Source organism: Pogoniulus pusillus, chromosome 3 (genome assembly GCF_015220805.1).
Source record: "Pogoniulus pusillus isolate bPogPus1 chromosome 3, bPogPus1.pri, whole genome shotgun sequence".
Classification (NCBI taxonomy): domain Eukaryota; kingdom Metazoa; phylum Chordata; class Aves; order Piciformes; family Lybiidae; genus Pogoniulus; species Pogoniulus pusillus.
The window spans coordinates 33,335,156-33,355,547 of NC_087266.1; the positions used below are offsets into that span (position 1 = coordinate 33,335,156).

Sequence of the window (20,392 nt, forward strand, 5' to 3'; positions counted from 1 at the left end):
TCTAAAAACATCTAGATAATTATACAGGGACTGAAACATTTAAACCGAGCAGTTCATGAAGATATTGTAGCTGTGGAGCTGTTGGCAAAAGATGAGTGGGTGGCACCATCCTCAGTGGTCTTGCAAGATGATGGCCAGAATGAAGATGACATTGAAGAGGAGAAAGAAAACATTGTATGAAATAAGTATTTTTTTGCTTTATCTTTCTTAATTTATGTAAGGAGTTGAGTGTGTCTGACAGTGTTAAGCTTTGGATTTATATGTTTTTTTACACAAACTCCAAAGAGCTGTTGTCAATGATGAAATTATAAAACTTAATTGTACTCCTACAGTTGCATTAAATACATGCTTTTATATAAAATGTGGATCCCTACTTCATTAAACTTAATCTGAAAGTTACTGAGTAGTAGTCAGGTAATAGTGTAAAGCTGTGTGCTGGTGTGCAGATTAGGATTTGCTGAAGTGGGAGCAGATGATGCTGTATCACAGTGGCAGTCAACTCTTACAAGCAATGCATGCATTTGGAACCACTTGTAAAATAACTCAGTGTGCATACAGGGCACACATTTACCCTGTCAAACAAATTTTTGCACTTCTATAAAGTGTGAATTCCCTGAGAATGTTTTTTTATTATTATTGTGTTTAGAATTGCTGGAGAATTTTCAAGAAAAATAAAGGGACTCCTGAAAGTTATGATGATAGCTGTGATGGTTTGGGTGTTAGCCACCCGCCCTGTGCTAGTTTGAAGCAGGGTAGAATGTTTTGGTGAGAAAAAGTAGATCATAGGCTGTGAAAGAAAAACAATGGTGATGTCTACTCCCCTCAGAGTCTTGCTGAAGAAGAAAGTAAACATTAGATAACACTCTCACCATTTTGTGGCACTCTCGTTCTGGCTGCTGACTGAGCTGCATCTCCCTAACCTCACCTTCCACTCACCTTTGCTTCGTAACCTCTTGGATGAACCTCTATTCTTCTTTAGGACTGGGGTAAGGTTGAGAGGGGCAGGGGGAAGGTGCAGAGGGTGGTTGAGAGCCCCTCCTGGGGACTCAGGTTTCTGGGAGGGCCATTGTGTTTCTGTATTACCTTTTGCCTTGTATATACTGTAAATATCTGCTTGTATCTTGTGCTAGCTGCAAATAAATAGCTTCATTTATATTCCCAGAGCCAGCTGAGACTAGTCTGGGTGATTTCTAAAGTGTGGGGGGGGCGGGGAACACCCAAACCATCACACCCCCACACTTAAGAAAAATCACCCAAACTAGACTCAGCCACTGGCAATTAAAAAATGGAGTTTTATATTTACAGCTTAGCACAAATATACAAGCAGGTATTTAGACAGAAATACACAAGTTAAAAAGTAATACAGAAATACAGCAGCCCTTCCAGAAACCTGAGTCCCCAGGAGGGGCTCCCAACCACCCTTCCACCTTCTTCCCAACCTTCTACATTATCCCAGACTTTGCCTTACATTCAAGGTGAGTTTGGAGGATCGGCCAGTGGGGTTAGGAAGCGGACAGATTAGTCTGACAGCAAGTTAGGTTAGAGAGAGAGAGAGAATGATAGAATCAAAGAATCAACCAGACCTACAGCCCAAAGCCAGAGAGCAAAACTCCCTTATCTATCTACATTTGTGTTCTTGTTTTTATGCATCTCAGCAAGCCTATGACTGCAGTAGACATCAACATTGTTTCCTTTTCACAGCCTAAAATCTTGTTCTTCTCACCAAAATATTCTAGCTAGCTTCAAACTAGCACAATAGCTTGGTAAAAAAGTAAATTGAGGTAGTTCTTTCTAGTAAGCATAGGCAGTGGAACAAGATAGTGTTTCTTCAGTCTTTTTCTGCTGTTCATTGTTCTCCTGAAGTGATATTCATTAAAAACAAAAGAACAGCAAAACCCAACCAAACAAAAAACAAAGTAATCATTTCACATACTAAAGATACTAAAATACTACAAGACATGCAGAGCGCAGGGAGGCATAGTTCTACATAGGAAATCCTAGAGGAATTTATGGCATTATAGTAACATAGTTACTGCCAAGGTTTGAGATACATGTTACCATGAGTTCAGGCAGTATTGCATTTTTGACACTTGTGTTTTCTACTAGCTGAAGTCTGCTGTTAATAAGGACATGCGGAGACCTACTGGAAAAGTAGTGGGCATTATAAAGCGAAACTGGAGACCGTTTTGTGGCATGCTTTCCAAATCAGAAATCAAAGAGGTAAGGAAATAATCAAATTAATGTAAGAGCCGATATTTTCCTCCCCTTTCTTTTAATCAGAAATTGCTTGCTCCTCTTTGTGGCTGTTAACAGGCCAGGCGCCATTTGTTTACACCGGCTGATCGCAGAATTCCTCGCATTCGAATAGAAACAAGACAAGCAGATACATTGGAAGGACAAAGAATAATTGTTGCTATTGATGGTTGGCCCAGGAACTCCAGATATCCTAATGTAAGTTTCAGTGTTTTCTTCTGAACTTAAATCTATTTGATTTTTTTTTTTTTAATGTGTAGCATTTCTGCTATGGCTTCCATTCCTTTAGAAAGGTCTGAGTTTGGTGGGAAAGACTCAAATAGCAGTTCTTGCAGAAAATCTCAATCAAAAGTTAAGATCATGCAGCAGGACAGCGTGGCTGTAGAGTAGCCAGGAAGAACGGGACCAAGGGATACTGGTATGTAGTAGCTGAACATGAGCCAGCAGTGTGTCAGGAGAGCAAATGGCATCCTGGCCGGATCTGGAACAGTGTGGCCAGTAGGACAAGGGAGATTATTCTTCCCCTGTACTCAGCACTAGTCAGGTCACACCTTGAGTGCTGTGTCCAATTCTGGACTCCTCAATTCAAGAGAGATGTTGAGACACTAGAATGTGTCTAGAGAAGGGCGATGAAGCTGGTGAGAGGCCTGGAGCACAGCCCTGTGAGGAGAGGCTGAGGAAGCTGGGGGTGTGCAGCCTGGAGAAGAGGCTCAGGGCAGACCTCGTTGCTGTCCACAACTACCTGAAGGGAGGCTGTAGCCCAGTGGAGGTTGGTCTCCTCCCAGGCAACCAGGAAAGGAAGGAAGAAGTGCAAGTTCAGACTTATTCAATGAATCTATTAAATGTTTGAAATTACATTTCTCTCTCAGAGCTCAGAAAGCTGAGAAGATTGCTTCCTCTGCATAGTTTAATGTTCTAGTAACTTCTGAGATAAGGGTCTCAAATACTTGCCTTTGAGCAGACAACATTGCTTGATGCATGCGTGTATATCCGTAAGTATGTCTGTTGTTTGTCAGGGTCATTTTGTAAAGAGCTTGGGAAATGCTGGAGATAAGGAGACAGAGACAGAAGTTCTTCTGCTTGAACATGATGTGCCTCATCAGCCTTTTTCCCAGAATGTCCTTAGTTTTCTACCAAAAATGCCATGGAGCATTACAGAACAGGTAATAATTTTTTAATTGTTGTAATAATTACTGTGCCTTCTCCTTCAAATCAAACTGTGACTTTCTTGGATATCCCAGTGCACTAAAGATACAGGAGAATTATCTGAAATCATTTTGTCTTAGGGTATACATCCTACTAGTTTTCCAATGGAAACAAGGCCTTAGAAAACTGAAGTTAGTTCAGAACTGTCACATCATAAATTTGTTTGGCTGGATATCAGTCAAAATTTTACTTTAAAAAATATTGATTCCTTGTCCTACTAATTGTTAGATCATGAAATAATTTTGATCTTAAATTTTCTGTCTTTCTAATTGCTGTAACACAGAAAAAAACACAGTACATGAGCTTCTTTCAGCATATCTGTCTTGGTCTTATAAATAAGTATGGCTGCATATCTTGTCCTAAAACAAACAAAACAAGACATTCTGAAAGTGTGTGGTTGCTTTGAAAAAAACAGTGTGGCCGGTAGGATGAGGGAAGTTTTTCTTCCCTTGTACTCAACACTGGTCAAGCCACACCTTGAGTCCTGTGTCCAGGTCTGAACTCCTCAATTCAAGAGAGATATTGAGATACTGGAACACGCCAGAGAAGGGCAACAAAGCTGGTGAGAGGCCTGGAGCACAGCCCTGTGAGGAGAGGTAGAGGGAGCTGGGCGTGTTTGGCCTGGAGAAGAGGAGCCTCAGAGGTGACCTCATTGCTATCTAGAACTACCTAAAGGGAGGCTGTAGCCAGGTGGGGTTGGTCTCTTCTGCCAGACAAGCAGCAACAGAACAAGGGGATGCAGACTCAAATTGTGCTGGGGGAGGTCTAGGCTGGATGGTAGGAGGAAGTTGTTGCCAGAGAGAGTGATTGGCATTGGAATGGGCTGCCCAGGGAGGTGGTGGAGTCGCTGTCCCTGGAGGTGCTGAAGCAAAGCCTGGCTGAGGCACTTAGTCCCATGGTGTAGTTGACTGGCCAGGGCTGTGTGCTAGGTTGGGCTGGCTGATCTTGGAGGTATCTTCCAACCTGGTTGATTCTGTAATTCTAAGTGCCTTTCTCAAATGATAATTTTTATTTTGGTAATGGAAGATTTCTTGAAAACAACTGTCTTTTTTTCAGGATATGAAATGTAGGGAAGACTTAAGGCATCTGTGTGTTTGTAGTGTTGATCCTCCTGGCTGCACGGACATAGATGATGCATTACATTGTAGAGAACTGGAAAATGGAAATATAGAGGTACTGTTATTTGTTTTGGTTTGAGTTTGTTTTTCTTTCTTCAATCCAGTAATTAATTTCTTTTAGAGTGGATCTGAAACTTGCTCATTACTGCACTGTTTGTATAATAAAGGAAAAAGTAAATAAATAAATGTTCAGGCAACTGCAAGATGATGATAAAGAAAGGGAGTTGCTTTGCATTGTATCAGTGTCAGCAATGAGAATTTAAAATCTTTTGAATTCATCCTGCTTTCTGCTCATTTGGCATGAGAAATGAACTCAATTTCTGTAGTTGAGTATGAACAGCTACGGTAAGAAAATATCATTAGAAAATGCGAAGCTACTTCTCTAATGCCTAAGGAAGGATTATTTTATTAAAAAAGAAGTCACTGAAAAGCTACAGGCTAAACACTTGCTCTCTACTTTCTTACATCTGATTTAGTCAGGTTTTCTTTGTTGAAAATTAATTTCTAATTGTAATAGCAGACCATGCCAAAAGGGAGGGTCCAGCAAACAGAAAAACAAAAGCAAATTTGCAGTGAGCCTTGAAGAAAATTAAAGAGTATTTTTGAGCCCCCAGGTGTGCTGGTTTGAGGCTAATTTTTACTGAGAGAAATTAAATCCTTAGCTGTAAGAAGAGAGAAAAAACTCAACAGTAACCTATATCACCATTCTTCTGCTGAAAAACGCAGCTAGTCAGAATATAGATGAGACACTCACTTCTCATGCACACACTGCTCAGCTCTCACTTCAGGCTGTGCCTTCTTTCTGGTGGTCTGGTCTCTGGCTGACTCTGCCTTTAACTCTGTAATCCACCTAACCCCTTTTCCTCTAACCTCCCTGTTGTCTTTTTGACATCTCAGATCTCCAGGTTTATCATGTGAGATACATGTGCGTTGGTCTGGTTATTTCTGGAGGGAAGTAAAGAGGGAGTGGGGAGGGAGTTTGGGTCAGGAGCCCTCCTGAGGACTCTGTTTCTGGGAGGGGAATTGTATTTCTGTGTTACTTTTAATTGGCATATAACTGTACATATTTGTGTATATCTGCTTGTATATTGTGCTAAGCTGTAAATACAGCTTCATTCCTTGATTTCCAGCCATCTGAGTCTATTCTGGGTGATTTTCTTAAGTGGAGCGGTGGGTAATGCCCAAATCATCACACCAGGCAAGAAGAGTTTCACTGGTAACAAATAGAACTTTCCACTAAACCTACAGCATTCACTTATTTTCTATAATTACTGCAACTGCTCGTTTTTTCACATACCAACGTGCTAGGTTTTAACTATTTGTATTGCTGAATATAGGAGCTGATGAAGGGAACAGGGAATGGTGAGAAAATTTCTTTCATGTTGAAAACTATTCCTTAAGATGCATAATCTCATGTGTGTTTTTTAGGTTGGTGTACATATTGCTGATGTCAGCCATTTTATTCGCCCAGGAAATGCTTTGGATGAGGAATCAGCAAAAAGAGGAACTACTGTCTATCTCTGTGAAAAAGTAATTGTTTTCTGTATAAAAACTTCTTGTATAGATAAGCAGTTGGATTTGCAATTGCTTTCCTAATTTAATTCTTGAGAGTAAATATATATCTACTAAGTTTCACTGTTTTCTTCTGAACTTAAATCTATTTGATTTTTTTTTTATGTGTAGCATTTCTGCTATGGCTTCCATTCCGTTAGAAAGGCCAATGTTTGGTGGGAAAGACTCAAATAGCAGTTCTTGCAGAAAACCTCAAACAAAAAATGAGATCATGCAGCAGGACAGAGTGGCTGGGGAGCAGCCAGGAAGAAAGGGACTGGGGGGGTACTGGTAAACAGTATCTGAACATGATCCAGCAGTGTGTCAGGAGAGCCAGTGGCATTCTGGCCTGGATCAGGAACAGTGTGGCCAGTACGACAAGGGAAGTTATTCTTCCCCTGTACTCAGCACTGGTCAGACCACACCTTGGGTGTTGTGTCCAGTTCTGGGCTCCTCAATTCAAGAGAGATGTTGAGATACTGGAATGTGTCCAGAGAGGGGTGACAAAGTTGGTGAGAGGACTAGAACACAGTCCAATGAGGAGAGGCTGAGGGAGCTGGCCTGGAGTGTGCAGCCTGGAGAAGAGGAGGCTCAGGGCAGACCTTATTGCTGTCTACAACTACCTGAAGGGAAGCTGTAGCCTGGTGGGGGTTGGTCTCTTCTGCGAGGCAACCAGCAGCAGAAGGGGATACAGTCTCAAGTTATTCTCAGGGAGGTCTAAGTTGGCTGTGAGGAGGAAGTTTTTCACAGTGAGAGTGATCGGCATTGGAATGGGCTGCCCAGGGAGATGGAGGAGTTGCTGTTCCTGGAGGTGTTCAAGCAAAGCCTGGCTGAGGCACTTAGTGCCATGGTGTAGTTGATTGGAGAGGGCTGGGTGCTAGGTTGGACTGGATGATCTTGGAGGTCTCTTCCATCCTGGTTGATTTTATGATTGTATATCTATGGAAAAAAGTAGATTCTTTTGAGCTGCCCTCAGTGTGGTCAGGCTACTGAAATGAAGGTGCTTGAGTGCATAACAAGAGGGATTTTTTAGTTTTCATTTTAAATGCATTCTCTATAGAATATCCCTTTCAGCAACTTTTTGAAATGTTAATAATACATCATTGTCAAATAATTGTTTTAATACCAATCCAAAGTTGTCAAATTAGCCTGGTTTTGCTTTTTTTCCCATTGTTTTTTCTTTTGATGGCTAAATATTTGTTGTTTCCTATGATTTGTAATCATTACAGCTGTACTCTTACTCAGTTTATTTCTCTCAGACCACAATTTCTACCCGGAAATAACTGTTACTAAAAACCCGGTGATTAAAAATGGATTGTAAAATTAATTTCCTCTGATGGAAGAGAGTAAGCTACTTCAGAAACCTTAAGCTTTCTCAGAACACAAATAAAAATTAATTATTCTTGCCAAGCTTTTAATATACTAAAATATTGAGTAATTAAAATAAGTAGTCATAACTGTTTTTCTTTAATTTGCAGAGGATTGATATGGTTCCAGAGTTACTTAGTTCCAATTTGTGCTCCCTGAGATCTAATGTGGACAGGTATAAGTATATGGTTCATACTTTGATCTTAACAAGGTATTGCCAGAGGTTTATATCTGGATTTTAACAGATTATTTTTCCCTTTCTTAGGCTTGCATTTTCATGTATATGGGAAATGAACCACAAGGCTGAGATCCTAAAAACCAGATTTACCAAGAGTATTATTAATTCCAAGGTTAGTCACTTAAATGTTGTTATACCTCAGAAAAAAAGCTAGAAAGCTTTCTTGTAAAAACAGTGATCAATAGACTCAATAATAAAGTGTTCTTCTTTGCCTTTATTGATTTTATATTTACTTAGGATTGAACTTTTATTTTTTAATTCTTTTAAACCTGTAGTGCTGCAGTGGTTTTTGTGCAGTTGTTTTGTTCTGATACTTCATTTAAAAAGTATAAACTTGTTGATATAGATACTGGACGTGGTTGGTATATACACTAGCTAGCCAGAAGTTTCAGTTAAATTTAGTGGAGTCTGTTGGTGTTTATTTCTGATAATTAGTCCTCTAATGAGTAAAATACTTCTGTGATCAGCATTAAAAAAAACACTGTTAATTTAGTAGTATTTCTCATAGATCTACCTTGTAAACTTGGAACGTGTCCAGAGAAGGACAACAAAGCTGGTGAAAGGCCGGGAACACAAACCCTAAGAGGAAAGGCTGAGGGAGCTGGGAGTGTTAGCCTGGAGAAGAGGAGGCTCAGGGCAGACCTCGTTGCTGTCTGCAACTGCTTGAAGGGAGGTTGTAGCCTGGTGGGGGTTGGTCTCTTCTGCCAGGCAACCAGCAACAGAACAAGGGGACACAGTGTCAAGTTGTGGCAGGGGAGGTTAGGCTGGATGTTAGGAGGAAATTCTTGACAGAGAGAGTGATTGGCATTGGAATGGGCTGCCCAGGGAGTCACCGTGCTTGGAGGTGTTCAAGAAAAGCCTGGCTGAGGCGCTTAGTGCCATGGTTTAATTGACTGGCTAGGGCTGGGTGCTAGGTTGGACTGAATGATCTTGGAGATTTCTTCAAACCTGGTTGATTCTATGATTCTTGTTTTGTCTGTTATCCTTTGTATTGTTGTGGACCAGCTTTAACAGCCAACTAGAGGTTCTGTTTTTCTTTTCAGTGTTCAATTATGTATCATGATGTGTTGGTTTTTACCTCTTCAAGGCTTCTCTTACGTATGCTGAAGCGCAGATGAGAATTGATTCAGCCACTATGAATGACGATATTACTACCAGCCTACGGGGGCTAAACAAATTAGCTAAAATACTGAAGAAGAAAAGAATTGATAAGGGGTAAATTGTGTACTGATGTTCTTGGATTTTTTCCTGGGTATTTTTTTTGCTGTCAAACTGTATAATGGTCCCCCATGTCCATTTTTCCAGTGAAAATCCTTTGAAAGTTAAGTCTTCTGCCATTTGATTTTGCATAAAAAAGCCTATCTTCATTTCCAAAAAAAAAACAAATTTGAGTTATTAATTTTCCTTCACAAGTTCAATCTCTTACACTCATTACAAAAACACAGCCAGAGGAACAGAACTTGAAATTTTAGGAGCTACTGTTGATATCTGTTAGCATTATCACTGCTGCTAGTTTGACTATTAATTCCTCAACTCTGATTTTAATTGGTGCAATTTTAAATTTCCCATAGGTTCATCGTGAAACTGTAATTTAAAACTAAGTGTTGTGTACAAGCTTGCAAGTTAGCTGCTGTGTCTGCTTTACCATGATTCATCAGTGTCGCTTTCTTTCTTCCAGAGCCTTGACACTTTCCTCCCCAGAGGTCCGTTTTCACATGGACAGTGAAACTCATGATCCCATCGATCTGCAGACTAAGGAACTCAAGTACATGATTTATTTTTCTCAATTAGTTAATTCAGGGAAGGGATGGAATTGAAGATTATTTAAGTAGCAACATTTAGTTAATAGTGTACAAAGTTCCTGTAATTCTGCAGGACAGCCATATAATTGGAAAGTATCTTTAACAATTTTCTCTGAGGTGGATAGGGACATTTTTCACTAGATCTAGTTGCTCAGAGCACCATCAAGCCTGGTCTTGGACACTTCCAAGGCATCCACAACTTTGCTGGGCGGGCTAATACAGAAAAGAAAATTTTTACTGCACTGTTTAGGAAGCAAGTTTTGAACTGCATCTTTCATGTGTAAACTGCTTTAATTGGTCTTTGCTACTGATTTAATGAAGCACTGTGGTCTCATTTCTACAACCCTTTCTTTGTGGGTCAAGGCAATCCCAAGGACAAATCCAGGCTGGGCAGTGAGTGGCTGGAGAGCAGCCCTGAGGAGAGGGACTTAGGGGTGCTCGTGCACGAGAAGCTCAACATGAGCCAGCTGTGTGCACTTGCAGCTCAGAGGGCCAACCAGAGCCTGGGCTGCATCAGGAGAAGTGTGGCCAGCAGGGTGAGGGAGATGATTTTTCCCCTCTACTCCACTCTGGTGAGACTCCACCTGGATTACTGCATCCAGTTCTGGAGCCCCCATTACAAGAGGGATGTGGAGGTGCTGGAGTGTGTCCAGAGAAGGGCCACAAGGATGCTCAGAGGGCTTGGAGCAGCTCTGCTGTGAGGACAGACTGAAAGAGTTGGGGCTGTTCAGTCTGCAGAAGAGGAGGATCCAAGATCACCTTCTTGTGGCCCATCAGTATCTAAGAGGACCTACAAAAAGGCTGGGGAGGGACTTTTTAGGCTGTCAGGGAGTGACAGGACTGGGGGGAATGGAATAAAGCCGGAAGTGGAGAGATTCAGAATGGAAGTGAGAAGGAAGTTGTTGAGCATGAGAGTGGTGAGAGCCTGGAATGGGTTGCCCAGGGAGGTGGTTGAGGCCTCATTGCTGGAGGTGTTTAAGGCCAGGCTGGATGAGGCTGTGGCCAGGGTGTCTGTGCCCATGGCAGGGGCTTGAACTAGATGATCCTTGTGGTGCCAACCCTGACTGATTCTATGATTCTGTGGTGCTTTGTTACTGGTATTAATCATGGAGAGAAAATGGAACATGGAGTTGTGGATCAGTGAAACCCTAAAAGACAGTAGAGTAGTGAGTGCTAAAAAGGCAGCTACTGATTCAGTTTCTGAAGATACTTTCTCTGATACTACAACTTAGTTTCAGAAGTGCTGAAGTCTGCTTTTAGGTATACTATTATGACATTATGGTGTGCAACATGGAGCTTTCAAACTTCATATACACAATATTTGAGTTGTACCATTAAGAAAGAAATTGGGAGGCTTAGCTATCGGTCTTTTAAAGAGTGTTTTAGATACAGTTTGCTATTTTAATTTTTTTTAGGTATTTTCCTTCCAACTCCTAAATGTTATGCTTCCAGTTTTGAAATATTTGTCTATTTGCGTAAATGTCCAAACTCACCAGTTAGCATTACATAATATTATTAGGATGGTGGAATAGTTCTTCATTAGGCATTCAAAGTAAGTATATCATTTAATGCTTTTCTAACAGTATGAAATATTTTATATTGCTAGAGAAACAAATTCCATGGTCGAAGAGTTCATGTTGCTTGCCAATGTCTCTGTAGCACAAAAAATTTATGAGGAGTTCCCAGAGTTTGCCTTGCTCCGGAAACATCCTGCTCCTCCCCCATCAAATTATGACATCCTCGTGAAGGCTGCAAAGTCCAAGGCAAGTTTTTAGCATGCTAATTAAGTGAATTAATTATAAAAAGTTGTATTTTTCTTTCTGGTTGGACACTTAGCCAAGACTAAGGGTAGGAAGGCAGTGTTTTGAAAGTGTATCAACTACACCTTGCAATTACTGGTGCTGGTAGCAAGGTAACTATCTGTGCCTCTAGGTAAAAGGAATAATCTTGTGCTTTTTGCAGTGTTTTTTAGGTAAGTAAGATTAGTGCTGGGCCCAGTCCTGTTTAATATCATTATTGATGATCTGGATGAGGGGCTTGAGTCCATCATCAGTAAGCCTGCAGGTGACACCAAGCTAGGAGCAAGTGTGGATCTGTTGGAGGGTAGGAGAGCCCTGCAGAGGGGCGTGAACAGGCTGAATGGGTGGGCAGAGGCCAATGGGATGAGATGTAATAAGGCCAAGTGCAGGGTTCTACACTTTGGCCACAACAACCCCAAGCAGTGCTACAGGCTGGGGACACAGTGGCTGAAGAGCATCCAGGAAGAAAGGGACCTGGGAGTGCTGGTAGATAGTAGCTAAACATGAGCCAGTAGTGTGCCCAGGTGGCCAAGAGAGCCAATGACATCCTGGCCTGGATCAGAAACAGTGTGGCTAGCAGGAGAAGGGAGGTTATTCTGCCCCTGTACTAAGCACTTGTCAGGCCACACCTTGAGTACTGTGTCCAGTTCTGGGGCTCTCAATTCAAGAGAGATGTTGAGATACTGGAATGTGTCCAGAGAAGGACAACAAAGCCGGTGAGGGGCCTGGAGCACAGCCCTGTGAGGAGAGGCTGAGGGAGCTGGAGGTGTGCAGCCCGGAGAAGAGGAGGCTCAGAGGTGACCTCATTGCTGTCTGCAACTACCTGAAGGGAAGCTGTAGCCAGGTGGGGGTTGGTCTCTTCTGCCAGGCAACCAGCAACAGACCAAGGGGACACAGTGTCAATTTGGGTGGGGGGGGAGGTCCAGGCTGGATGTTAGGAGGAAGTTGTTGCCAGAGAGAGTGACTGTCATTGGAATGGGCTGCCCAGGGAGGTGGTAGAGTTGTAGTTCCTGGAGATGTTCAAGAAAAGACTGGCTGAGGCACTTAGTCCTGTGGTCCAGTTGACTGGATAGGGCTGGATGCTAGATTGGACTGGATGATCTTGGAGGTCTCTTCCAACCTGGTTGATTCTATAAAGAATCAGGGAGAGCCCTGTGCATGGGTGGATGATTGTTTTGTAATGGTGCCATTCCATTAGGTGTGATACCTGTGCCAGTTGTTAAGTTTGGCATGGATGAATCAGTTAGATTACTGCTTATATTCTGCTAATATTTGCTAGTAAAATCTCACCTTTCCCAATTTTATTTTTCTCTCCTTACAGCATTTGGAAATTAAGACAGATTGCGCGAAGGCTTTGGCTGAATCGTTAGACAAAGCTGAATCTCCTACGTTCCCTTATCTAAATACGCTGCTGCGAATTTTGACCACTCGCTGCATGATGCAAGCTGTTTATTTCTGCTCTGGAATGGATAATGATTTTCATCACTATGGTTTAGCTTCACCTATTTATACCCACTTTACCTCACCTATTAGAAGGTACTTCTCTTTAAGAGAGATGTTGAGATGCTGGAATATATCCAGAGAAGGGCAACAAAGCTGGTGAAAGGCCTGGAACACAAACCCTATGGGGAGAGGCTGACGGAGCTGGGGATGTTCATCCTGCATAAGAGGAGGCTCAGGGTGACCTTGCTGTCTACAACTGCCTGAAAGGCAGTTGTAGCCAGATGGGGGTTGATCTCTTCTGCCAGACAACCAGCAATAGAACAAGGGGACAGAGTCTCAAGTTTTGCCAGGGGAGTTTTAGGCTGGATTTTAGGAGGAAGTTGTTGGCAGAGAGAGTGATTGGCATTGGAATGGGCTGCCCAGGGAGGTGGTGGAGTCGTCCCTGGAGATGTTCAAGAGAAGACTGGATGAGGCACTTGGTGAACATGGTCTGGTTGCCTGGACAGGGCTGGATGCTAGGTTGGACTGGATGATCTTGGAGGTCTCTTCCAACCTGGTTGATTCTATGATTATATCATTCATCTTAAAAAAGTTTTAGAGAGCAAAAAAGTGATGTTTTGGGGAAGAAATTATATTTTAACTGGTGGTGTTCATTTAAAGCAAAATACTGCATCTGCCCAGCTTTACATTTCAGTTGAATCAGCAGTGACTAAATCTTCATGTCAGCTCCCTGATTCACTGTCTGTGACTCCCAAGGCCTAATAAAATTAAAGGCACAGAAAAATAAGAGAAATGCATCCCTAATACACGTCATTTGCAAAGAAATTCACTTTGAGAACAGTTATCATTATATGAGTCTACCAAAGACTAAGGCAGAGTTTGGTGACTCATTTTTTAGGTGGAAGCTGTGTTTAAATTTTGAAGAGGCTGTAATTTACTTACAAAAATTGCTGATTTGAAACTTGCCACCACTGCTGTTGCTTTGTCGTGAAATCATACATCTTGGAATATGACATTGGGAGGTTTTTATTTCTTTTAAGAAGTGTTAGGTTTTGAGGCAAACAATTGTCATACTTTCGTTCCTTAGAAATATTTCAAGATAAATATATAATAAACTAATATAATATATATTATGCTAATTGTTTGGTTAAAAATCCTCTGCTTTTGTGTGGGTGATTTGTGGAGCTTCAAGGAGTCCTAATAGTGAATTTTAGCTTCTAACGGATGTCTAGTTCATGGGAAAGGGAAGAGGGAGTGTTCCTTAGAAATATTCCAAGATAAATATATAATAAACTAATATAACATATATTATACTAATATAATAGTTTGGTTAAAAATCCTGTGCATTTCTGTGGGTGATTGGTGGAGCTTCAAGGAGTCCTAATAGTAAATTTTAGCTCCTAACAGATGTCTCATTCATGGGAAAGGGAAGAGGGAATGTTCCATAGAAATATTCCAAGATAAATATAGAGTAAACTAATACCATATATATATTATACTAGAATAAACTAATATAATTTGTATATTATGCTAATATAAACTAATACAATCTATATTATGCTAATATAAACTAATACAATCTATATTATACTAATATAAACTAATATAATAATTTGGTTAAAACCCCTATGCATTTGTGTGGGTGATTTGTGGAGCTTCAAGGAGTCCTAATAGTAAATTTAACTCCTAACAGATGTCTCATTCATGGGAAAGGGAAGAGGGAGTGTGCCTTAGAAATATTCCAAGATAAATATATAGTAAACTAATATAATATATATCATACTAATGTAAACTAATATAATAGTTTGGTTAAAAGTCCTCTGCATTTGTGTGGGTGATGGGTGAAGCTTCAAGGAGTCCTAATAGTAAATTTTAGCTCCTAACAGATGTCTCATTTATGGGAAAGGGAAGAGGGAGTGTTACATAGAAATATTCCAAGGTAATATATATGATATTAGTTTACTATATATTTATATTAAATAAACTAATATAATTTATACATTATGCTAATATAAACGAATACAATCTATATTATACTAATATAAAGTAATATAATTATTTGGTTAAAAACCCTGTGCATTTGTGTGGGTGATTTGTGGAGCTTCAAGGAGTCATAATAGTGAATTTTAGCTCCTAACAGATGTCTCATTCATGGGAAAGGGAAGAGGGAGAGTGCCTTAGAAATATTTTAAGATAAATATATAATAAACTAGTATATTATATATTATACTAATATAAACGAATACAATCTATATTATATCTATATTCCCCTGTACTCAGCACTGGTCAGGCCACACCTTGAGTACTGTGTCCTGTTCTGGGCCCCTCAATTCAAGAAAGATGTTGAGGTGCTGGAACATGTCCAGAGAAGGGCAACAAAGCTGGTGAGGGGCCTGGAGCACAAATCCTATGAGGAGAGGTTGAGGGAGCTGGAGGTGTTTAGCCTGGAGAAGAGGAGGCTCAGGGGTGATCTTATTACTGTCTACAACTACCTGAAGGGGCATTGTAGCCAGGTGGGAGGTGGCCTCTTCTCCCAGGCAACCAGCAATAGAACAAGGGGACACAGTCTCAAGTTGTGCCAGGGTAGGTATAGGCTGGATATTAGGAAGAAGTTCTTCACAGAGAGAGTGATTTCCCATTGGAATGGGCTGCCCAGGGAGGTGGTGGAGGCACCGTCCCTGGGGGTCTTCAAGAAAAGCCTGGCTGAGGCACTTAGTGCCATGGTCTAGTTGACTGGATAGGGCTGGGTGCTAGGTTGGACTGGATGATCTTGGAGTTCTCTTCCAACCTGGCTGATTCTATGATTCTATACTAATATAATAGTTTGGTTAAAACCCCTATGCAGTTGTGTGGGTGATTTGTGAAGCTTTAAGGAGTCCCAATAGTAAATTTTAGCTCCTAACAGATGTCTCATTCATGGGAAAGGGAAGAGGGAGTGTGCCTTAGAAACATTTCAAGATAGATATATAATAAACTAATATCATATATATTGTACTAACATAAAGTAATATTGTAGTTTGGTTAAAAACCCTGTGCATTTGTGTGGGTGATTTGTGGAGCTTCAAGGAGTCCTAATAGTAAATTTTAGCTCCTAAAGGATATGTAATTCACAGGAAAGGGAAGAGGGAGTGTCTTAATTTGCTGGCAAAACGTTGTTTAGCCCCAAAATAAATCTGCTTCATCTTTGTAAACATTCAGTACAGTCTCTTTGGGTAGAAGATACTACAGAATTTACAGTATAGTTCATTCTAGCTCTACAGAGTGCACCTTTGACCAACAAAGAGAGTGATCTTGAGACGATTATCAACAGACCATCATTAATACAAAAGGGTTTTGATCTACATGATTCACAGAGCCTAAATTACATGAAATAAAAAATGAAAGTGTGCTCTGGTATGTCATGAATTGATTCATCTCATCTTGGCAGGTACGCTGACATTATAGTACACCGGCTTTTGGCAGTGGCTGTAGGAGCAGACATTACTTACCCGGAGCTGACAGATAAGCACAAGCTAGCAGATATCTGCAAAAACCTCAATTATCGACATAAAATGGCTCAGTATGCACAGAGGGCATCTGTTGCTTTCCACACACAGGTGAGTGGTTCTGAGATGTGAGGGTTAGCTATGGACACTTCATGTTGCTTTTAAAGGAGGGGAGGGAGCACGGAGTTGTGCTTTGCAGAGCAAAACTACTTGAGTCTGCCGAATGGCTAAGAATGACAGCTGCTGCTTTGAGGGAAAGTTACGACGCTGATTCTGAAAAATTTAGAATAAAGGCATCTTGAGGATTCTTTTTTTTTAATAAATAGGGTGAAGGCTTAGAACTACTAACCAGTTTATGGCAATTTTTTTAACCTGCTTTCAGTACATGATGTGTAGTTAGCACTAAGTATGGGGTTTTAATTAAATGGCTTTTTCTAAAGCCACAATGTTGGTAATCCAAAAGAGAATGCTTTAATGTGCTTTTTTACCCCTTGTTTATATATCTTGCCTTTGTTTACAGCTCTTCTTCAAAACCAAAGGAGTGATGAATGAAGATGCATATATATTATTTGTAAGGAAAAATGCAGTTGTGGTTCTGATTCCCAAGTATGGTTTAGAAGGAACAGTCTTCTTTGAAGAGAAAGATAAACCAGCACCAAGACTGGATTACGATCCTGAGGTATGTTTTATTACATTTGTTACTTAAGTACCTGTGATGGTTTGGGCTCTTACCCGCCCCCCCACACTTTTGGAATTGCCCCAGCTAACTCAGACGGCCTCTGGGAATATAAATGAAGCTATTTATTTACAAGCAGCTATTTACAATATATACAGTTATATACAGAAAGATACAAAGGATAAACAATACAGAAGCACAACTCCCCTCCCAGAAACCTGAGTCCCCAGGAGGGGTTCTCAAACCACCCCAACACCTCCCCTTGCCCTCTCAACCTTACCCCAGTTCTCAGAAAGAAGAGAGGTGCAGCCAAGAGGTTAGGGAGCAATGTTAGTGGCAGCAAAGTTAATGAGATGTGACTAGGTCTGAAGGCAAAGGCAGAATGAAAGACAAAATGGAGAATATTATCAAACGTTTTCCTTCCTCTTCCCATAACTCTCAGCGGGACTGTGAGCGAAGAGACACAATTGTTTACTTTTTCACTGCCCATTATCTAGTTCTTTTACCAAAACATTCTAGCTTGCTTCAAACTAGTACAGTACCTTTACTTTTTTATTGAGTAGGTGAGAAGAATGACTAAAATTTATTGAAGGTATATTTGGAAGGGTAAGAGAGGCTTTTCTAAATGCAAGTTTATTAATCTAGAATATTATAGCCCCTATGGCCTTTAGAAGTCTAAACAGTTTCTGACAGAAACTGGTTTCTGTAATAGATATTACAACTGTTTAATTATCTCAGTACATATTACAAAAACATATATACCACATATTATGATGCACTGAAGGCTCAGGACAGTAATCTGTGTTCGTTTTTATTAACACATAATATTATTGATGTCCTACAAAAATGCTTACTTGTGTAAAAACAGGAGACATTGTAAGCAACCTGGGCCCAGTCCTGTTCAGTATCTTTATTGATGATCTGGATGAGGGGATTGAATCCATCATCAGTAAGCTTGCAGATGACACCAAGCTAGGAGCAGGTGTGGATCTGCTGGAGAGTAGGAGAGCCCTGCAGAGGGACCTTGACAGACTGGATGGGTGGGCAGAGGCCAATGAGATGTAACAAGGCCAAACGTAGGGTCCTACACTTTGGCCACAACAACCCCAAGCAGTGCTACAGGCTGGGGACAGAGTGCCTGGAGAGCAGCCAGGCAGAGAGAGACCTGGGGGTGCTGGTAGATAGTAGCTGAACATGAGCCAGCAGTGTGCCCAGGTGGGCAGGAGAGCCAATGGCATCCTGGCCTGGATCAGGAAGAATGTGGCTAGCAGGAGAAGGGAAGTTATTCTGCCCCTGTACTCAGCACTGGTCAGGCCACACTTTGAGTGCTGTGTCCAGTTCTGGGCTCCTCAATTCAAGAGAGATGTTGAGGTGCTGGAAGGTGTCCAGAGAAGGGCGTTGAAGCTGGTGAGAGGCCTGGAGCCACAGCCCTTTGAGAAGAGGCTTAGGGAGCTGGGGATGTACAGCCTGGGGAAGAGGAAGCTCAGGACAGACCTCATTGCCATCTGCAACTACCTGAAGGGAGGCTGCAGCCAGGTGGGGGTTGTTGGTCTCCTCTCCCAGGCAACCAGCAACAGACCAAGAGGACACAGTCTCAAGTTGTGCCAGGGGAGGTCTAGGCTGGATGTTAGGAGGTAGTTGTTGGCAGAGAGAGTGATTGGCATTGGAATGGGCTGCCCAGGGAGGTGGTGGAGTCGCTGTCCCTGGAGGTGTTCAAGCACATCTTGGCTGAGGCTCTTAGTGCCATGATTTAATTGACTTGATAGGGCTGGGTGCTAGGTTGGACTTTATGATCTTGGAGGTCTCTTCCAACCTGGTTGATTCTATGATTTAAACTTCCAGGAACCATCCCTTACTGTGGAAGATACGACGTTACATGTATTTGATAAAGTTCAAGTGAATGTTATGTTAGATGCTTCCAACATCCAACATCAGAAAATTCGGATGGTGTTGGTAGAACCGAAGGTAAGGCAGAAGATTTGTGTTTCCTAGACTCATATTACCCTTCACTAATCTTTAAAAAAAAATCAGCATACAGTAAAATTGAAAGTTAACACAGAAGAAAAAATATCACTTGGCAGCAGATTGTAGCAATTGCTTCATATCTACTCTCAATAAAATATAGGTGTGCTTTTACTGGCTGCTGAAAAGAATAAAAGGCTCTAAATTAAATTTCCCTTCTGGGCCCATTAGGGATATTTCCACTGATGGGAAAGATGATGATTTGCTGAAGCAATATCTTTTGAATTTCATGGTTCTGTAATCAAATCTCCCTTTTGAAAATCTGCCAAAACTCAGTCAGATCTTCTTTTTGCTCCAGTAAATTGCAGTGTAACTGTGATGGGTAGCTCAGAAGGAAGATTTGTGTAATTGCTGGCTGTAAATGGCAATTCCTTCTGACAACTTCCACAACATAAAAATTATCTCATCATAATATTGTGAGAACTGTTAATTTTCTAATAACTCTGGTTCTGGTCTTAATATTTTTTAAAGTCAGTCTTTCTAGTGCATCTGGGACTCAGGTGTTTCACCTGGTCTTGCATCTCAGAATACTCTGCTGAGTATTTTGTATGCTGTTAGAAGATAGTGTACTTTCATTAAGTTGTGTGTGCCTTTTCTTGTGAACAGATGGTTGCAGTAATTGAGTATCTGTAATCATGGAGGAAGAAGGAAACCCAAATTAAGCACGAGGCCTTCATTGTTCAAACAGTCAAACATTATTTCTTTTCTACTGAGAAATAGCTCTGTTTCCAAACACATGTAAATATACAGGTCTTTGAGCTGTGGTGTTAGCTGGGGTTGAAGACACAGGATCTTCACTTTATGGCAGTGGGTTTCATTGCAGCACAGGTGTCAGTGTTACTGCAATTAAATGACTCTTCTGCTAGTAGAATCTGTTGTTGCTTTCACGTAACAACTCCAACCCCCTACAGGCTGGGGGAGGAGTGGCTGGAGAGCAGACTAGCAGAAAGGGACCTGGGAGTGTTGGTGGACAGCTGGCTGAACATGAGCCAGCAGTGTGCCCAGGTGGCCAAGAAGGCCAACAGCATCCTGGCCTGGATCAGAAATGGTGTGACCAGCAGGAGTAGGGAGGTGCTCGTGCCCCTGTACTCGGCACTCATGAGACCACACCTCGAGTACTGTGTCCAGTTTTGGTCACCACAGTACAGGAGGGACATTGAGGTGCTGGAGTGGGTGCAGAGAAGGGATACAAGGCTGGGGAGAGGTCTGGCAAACATGACCTATGAGGAGTGGCTGAGGGAAGTGGAGTTGTTTAGTGTGGAGAAGAGGAGGCTGAGAGGGGACCTTATTGTCCTCTGCAGCTACTTAAAAGGAGGTTGTAGTGAGGCTGGAGCTGGTGTCTTCTCCCCAGTTACTAATGATAGGACAATAGGAAATGGCTTTAAGTTGCATCAGGGGAGGTTTAGGTTGGCTGTTGGGAGGAAGTTCTTT

At 41.5% G+C, this 20,392-nt stretch overlaps 1 protein-coding gene across 1 annotated transcript in view; it reads left to right on the plus strand.

The window, feature by feature from the left end:
* DIS3 (DIS3 homolog, exosome endoribonuclease and 3'-5' exoribonuclease) overlaps window positions 1–20,392 on the plus strand; it is a 31,546-nt gene that overhangs the window by 6,334 nt on the left and 4,820 nt on the right. The window contains exons 6-20 of the mRNA XM_064174124.1: window positions 16–174; window positions 2,107–2,220; window positions 2,314–2,451; window positions 3,270–3,416; window positions 4,516–4,632; window positions 6,006–6,107; window positions 7,607–7,671; window positions 7,762–7,846; window positions 8,822–8,949; window positions 9,413–9,499; window positions 11,143–11,299; window positions 12,657–12,871; window positions 16,206–16,374; window positions 16,784–16,942; window positions 18,782–18,904. Coding sequence (XP_064030194.1) covers window positions 16–174; window positions 2,107–2,220; window positions 2,314–2,451; window positions 3,270–3,416; window positions 4,516–4,632; window positions 6,006–6,107; window positions 7,607–7,671; window positions 7,762–7,846; window positions 8,822–8,949; window positions 9,413–9,499; window positions 11,143–11,299; window positions 12,657–12,871; window positions 16,206–16,374; window positions 16,784–16,942; window positions 18,782–18,904 — 1,965 coding nt within the window. The remainder of the gene's footprint in view (window positions 1–15; window positions 175–2,106; window positions 2,221–2,313; window positions 2,452–3,269; window positions 3,417–4,515; window positions 4,633–6,005; window positions 6,108–7,606; window positions 7,672–7,761; window positions 7,847–8,821; window positions 8,950–9,412; window positions 9,500–11,142; window positions 11,300–12,656; window positions 12,872–16,205; window positions 16,375–16,783; window positions 16,943–18,781; window positions 18,905–20,392) is intronic.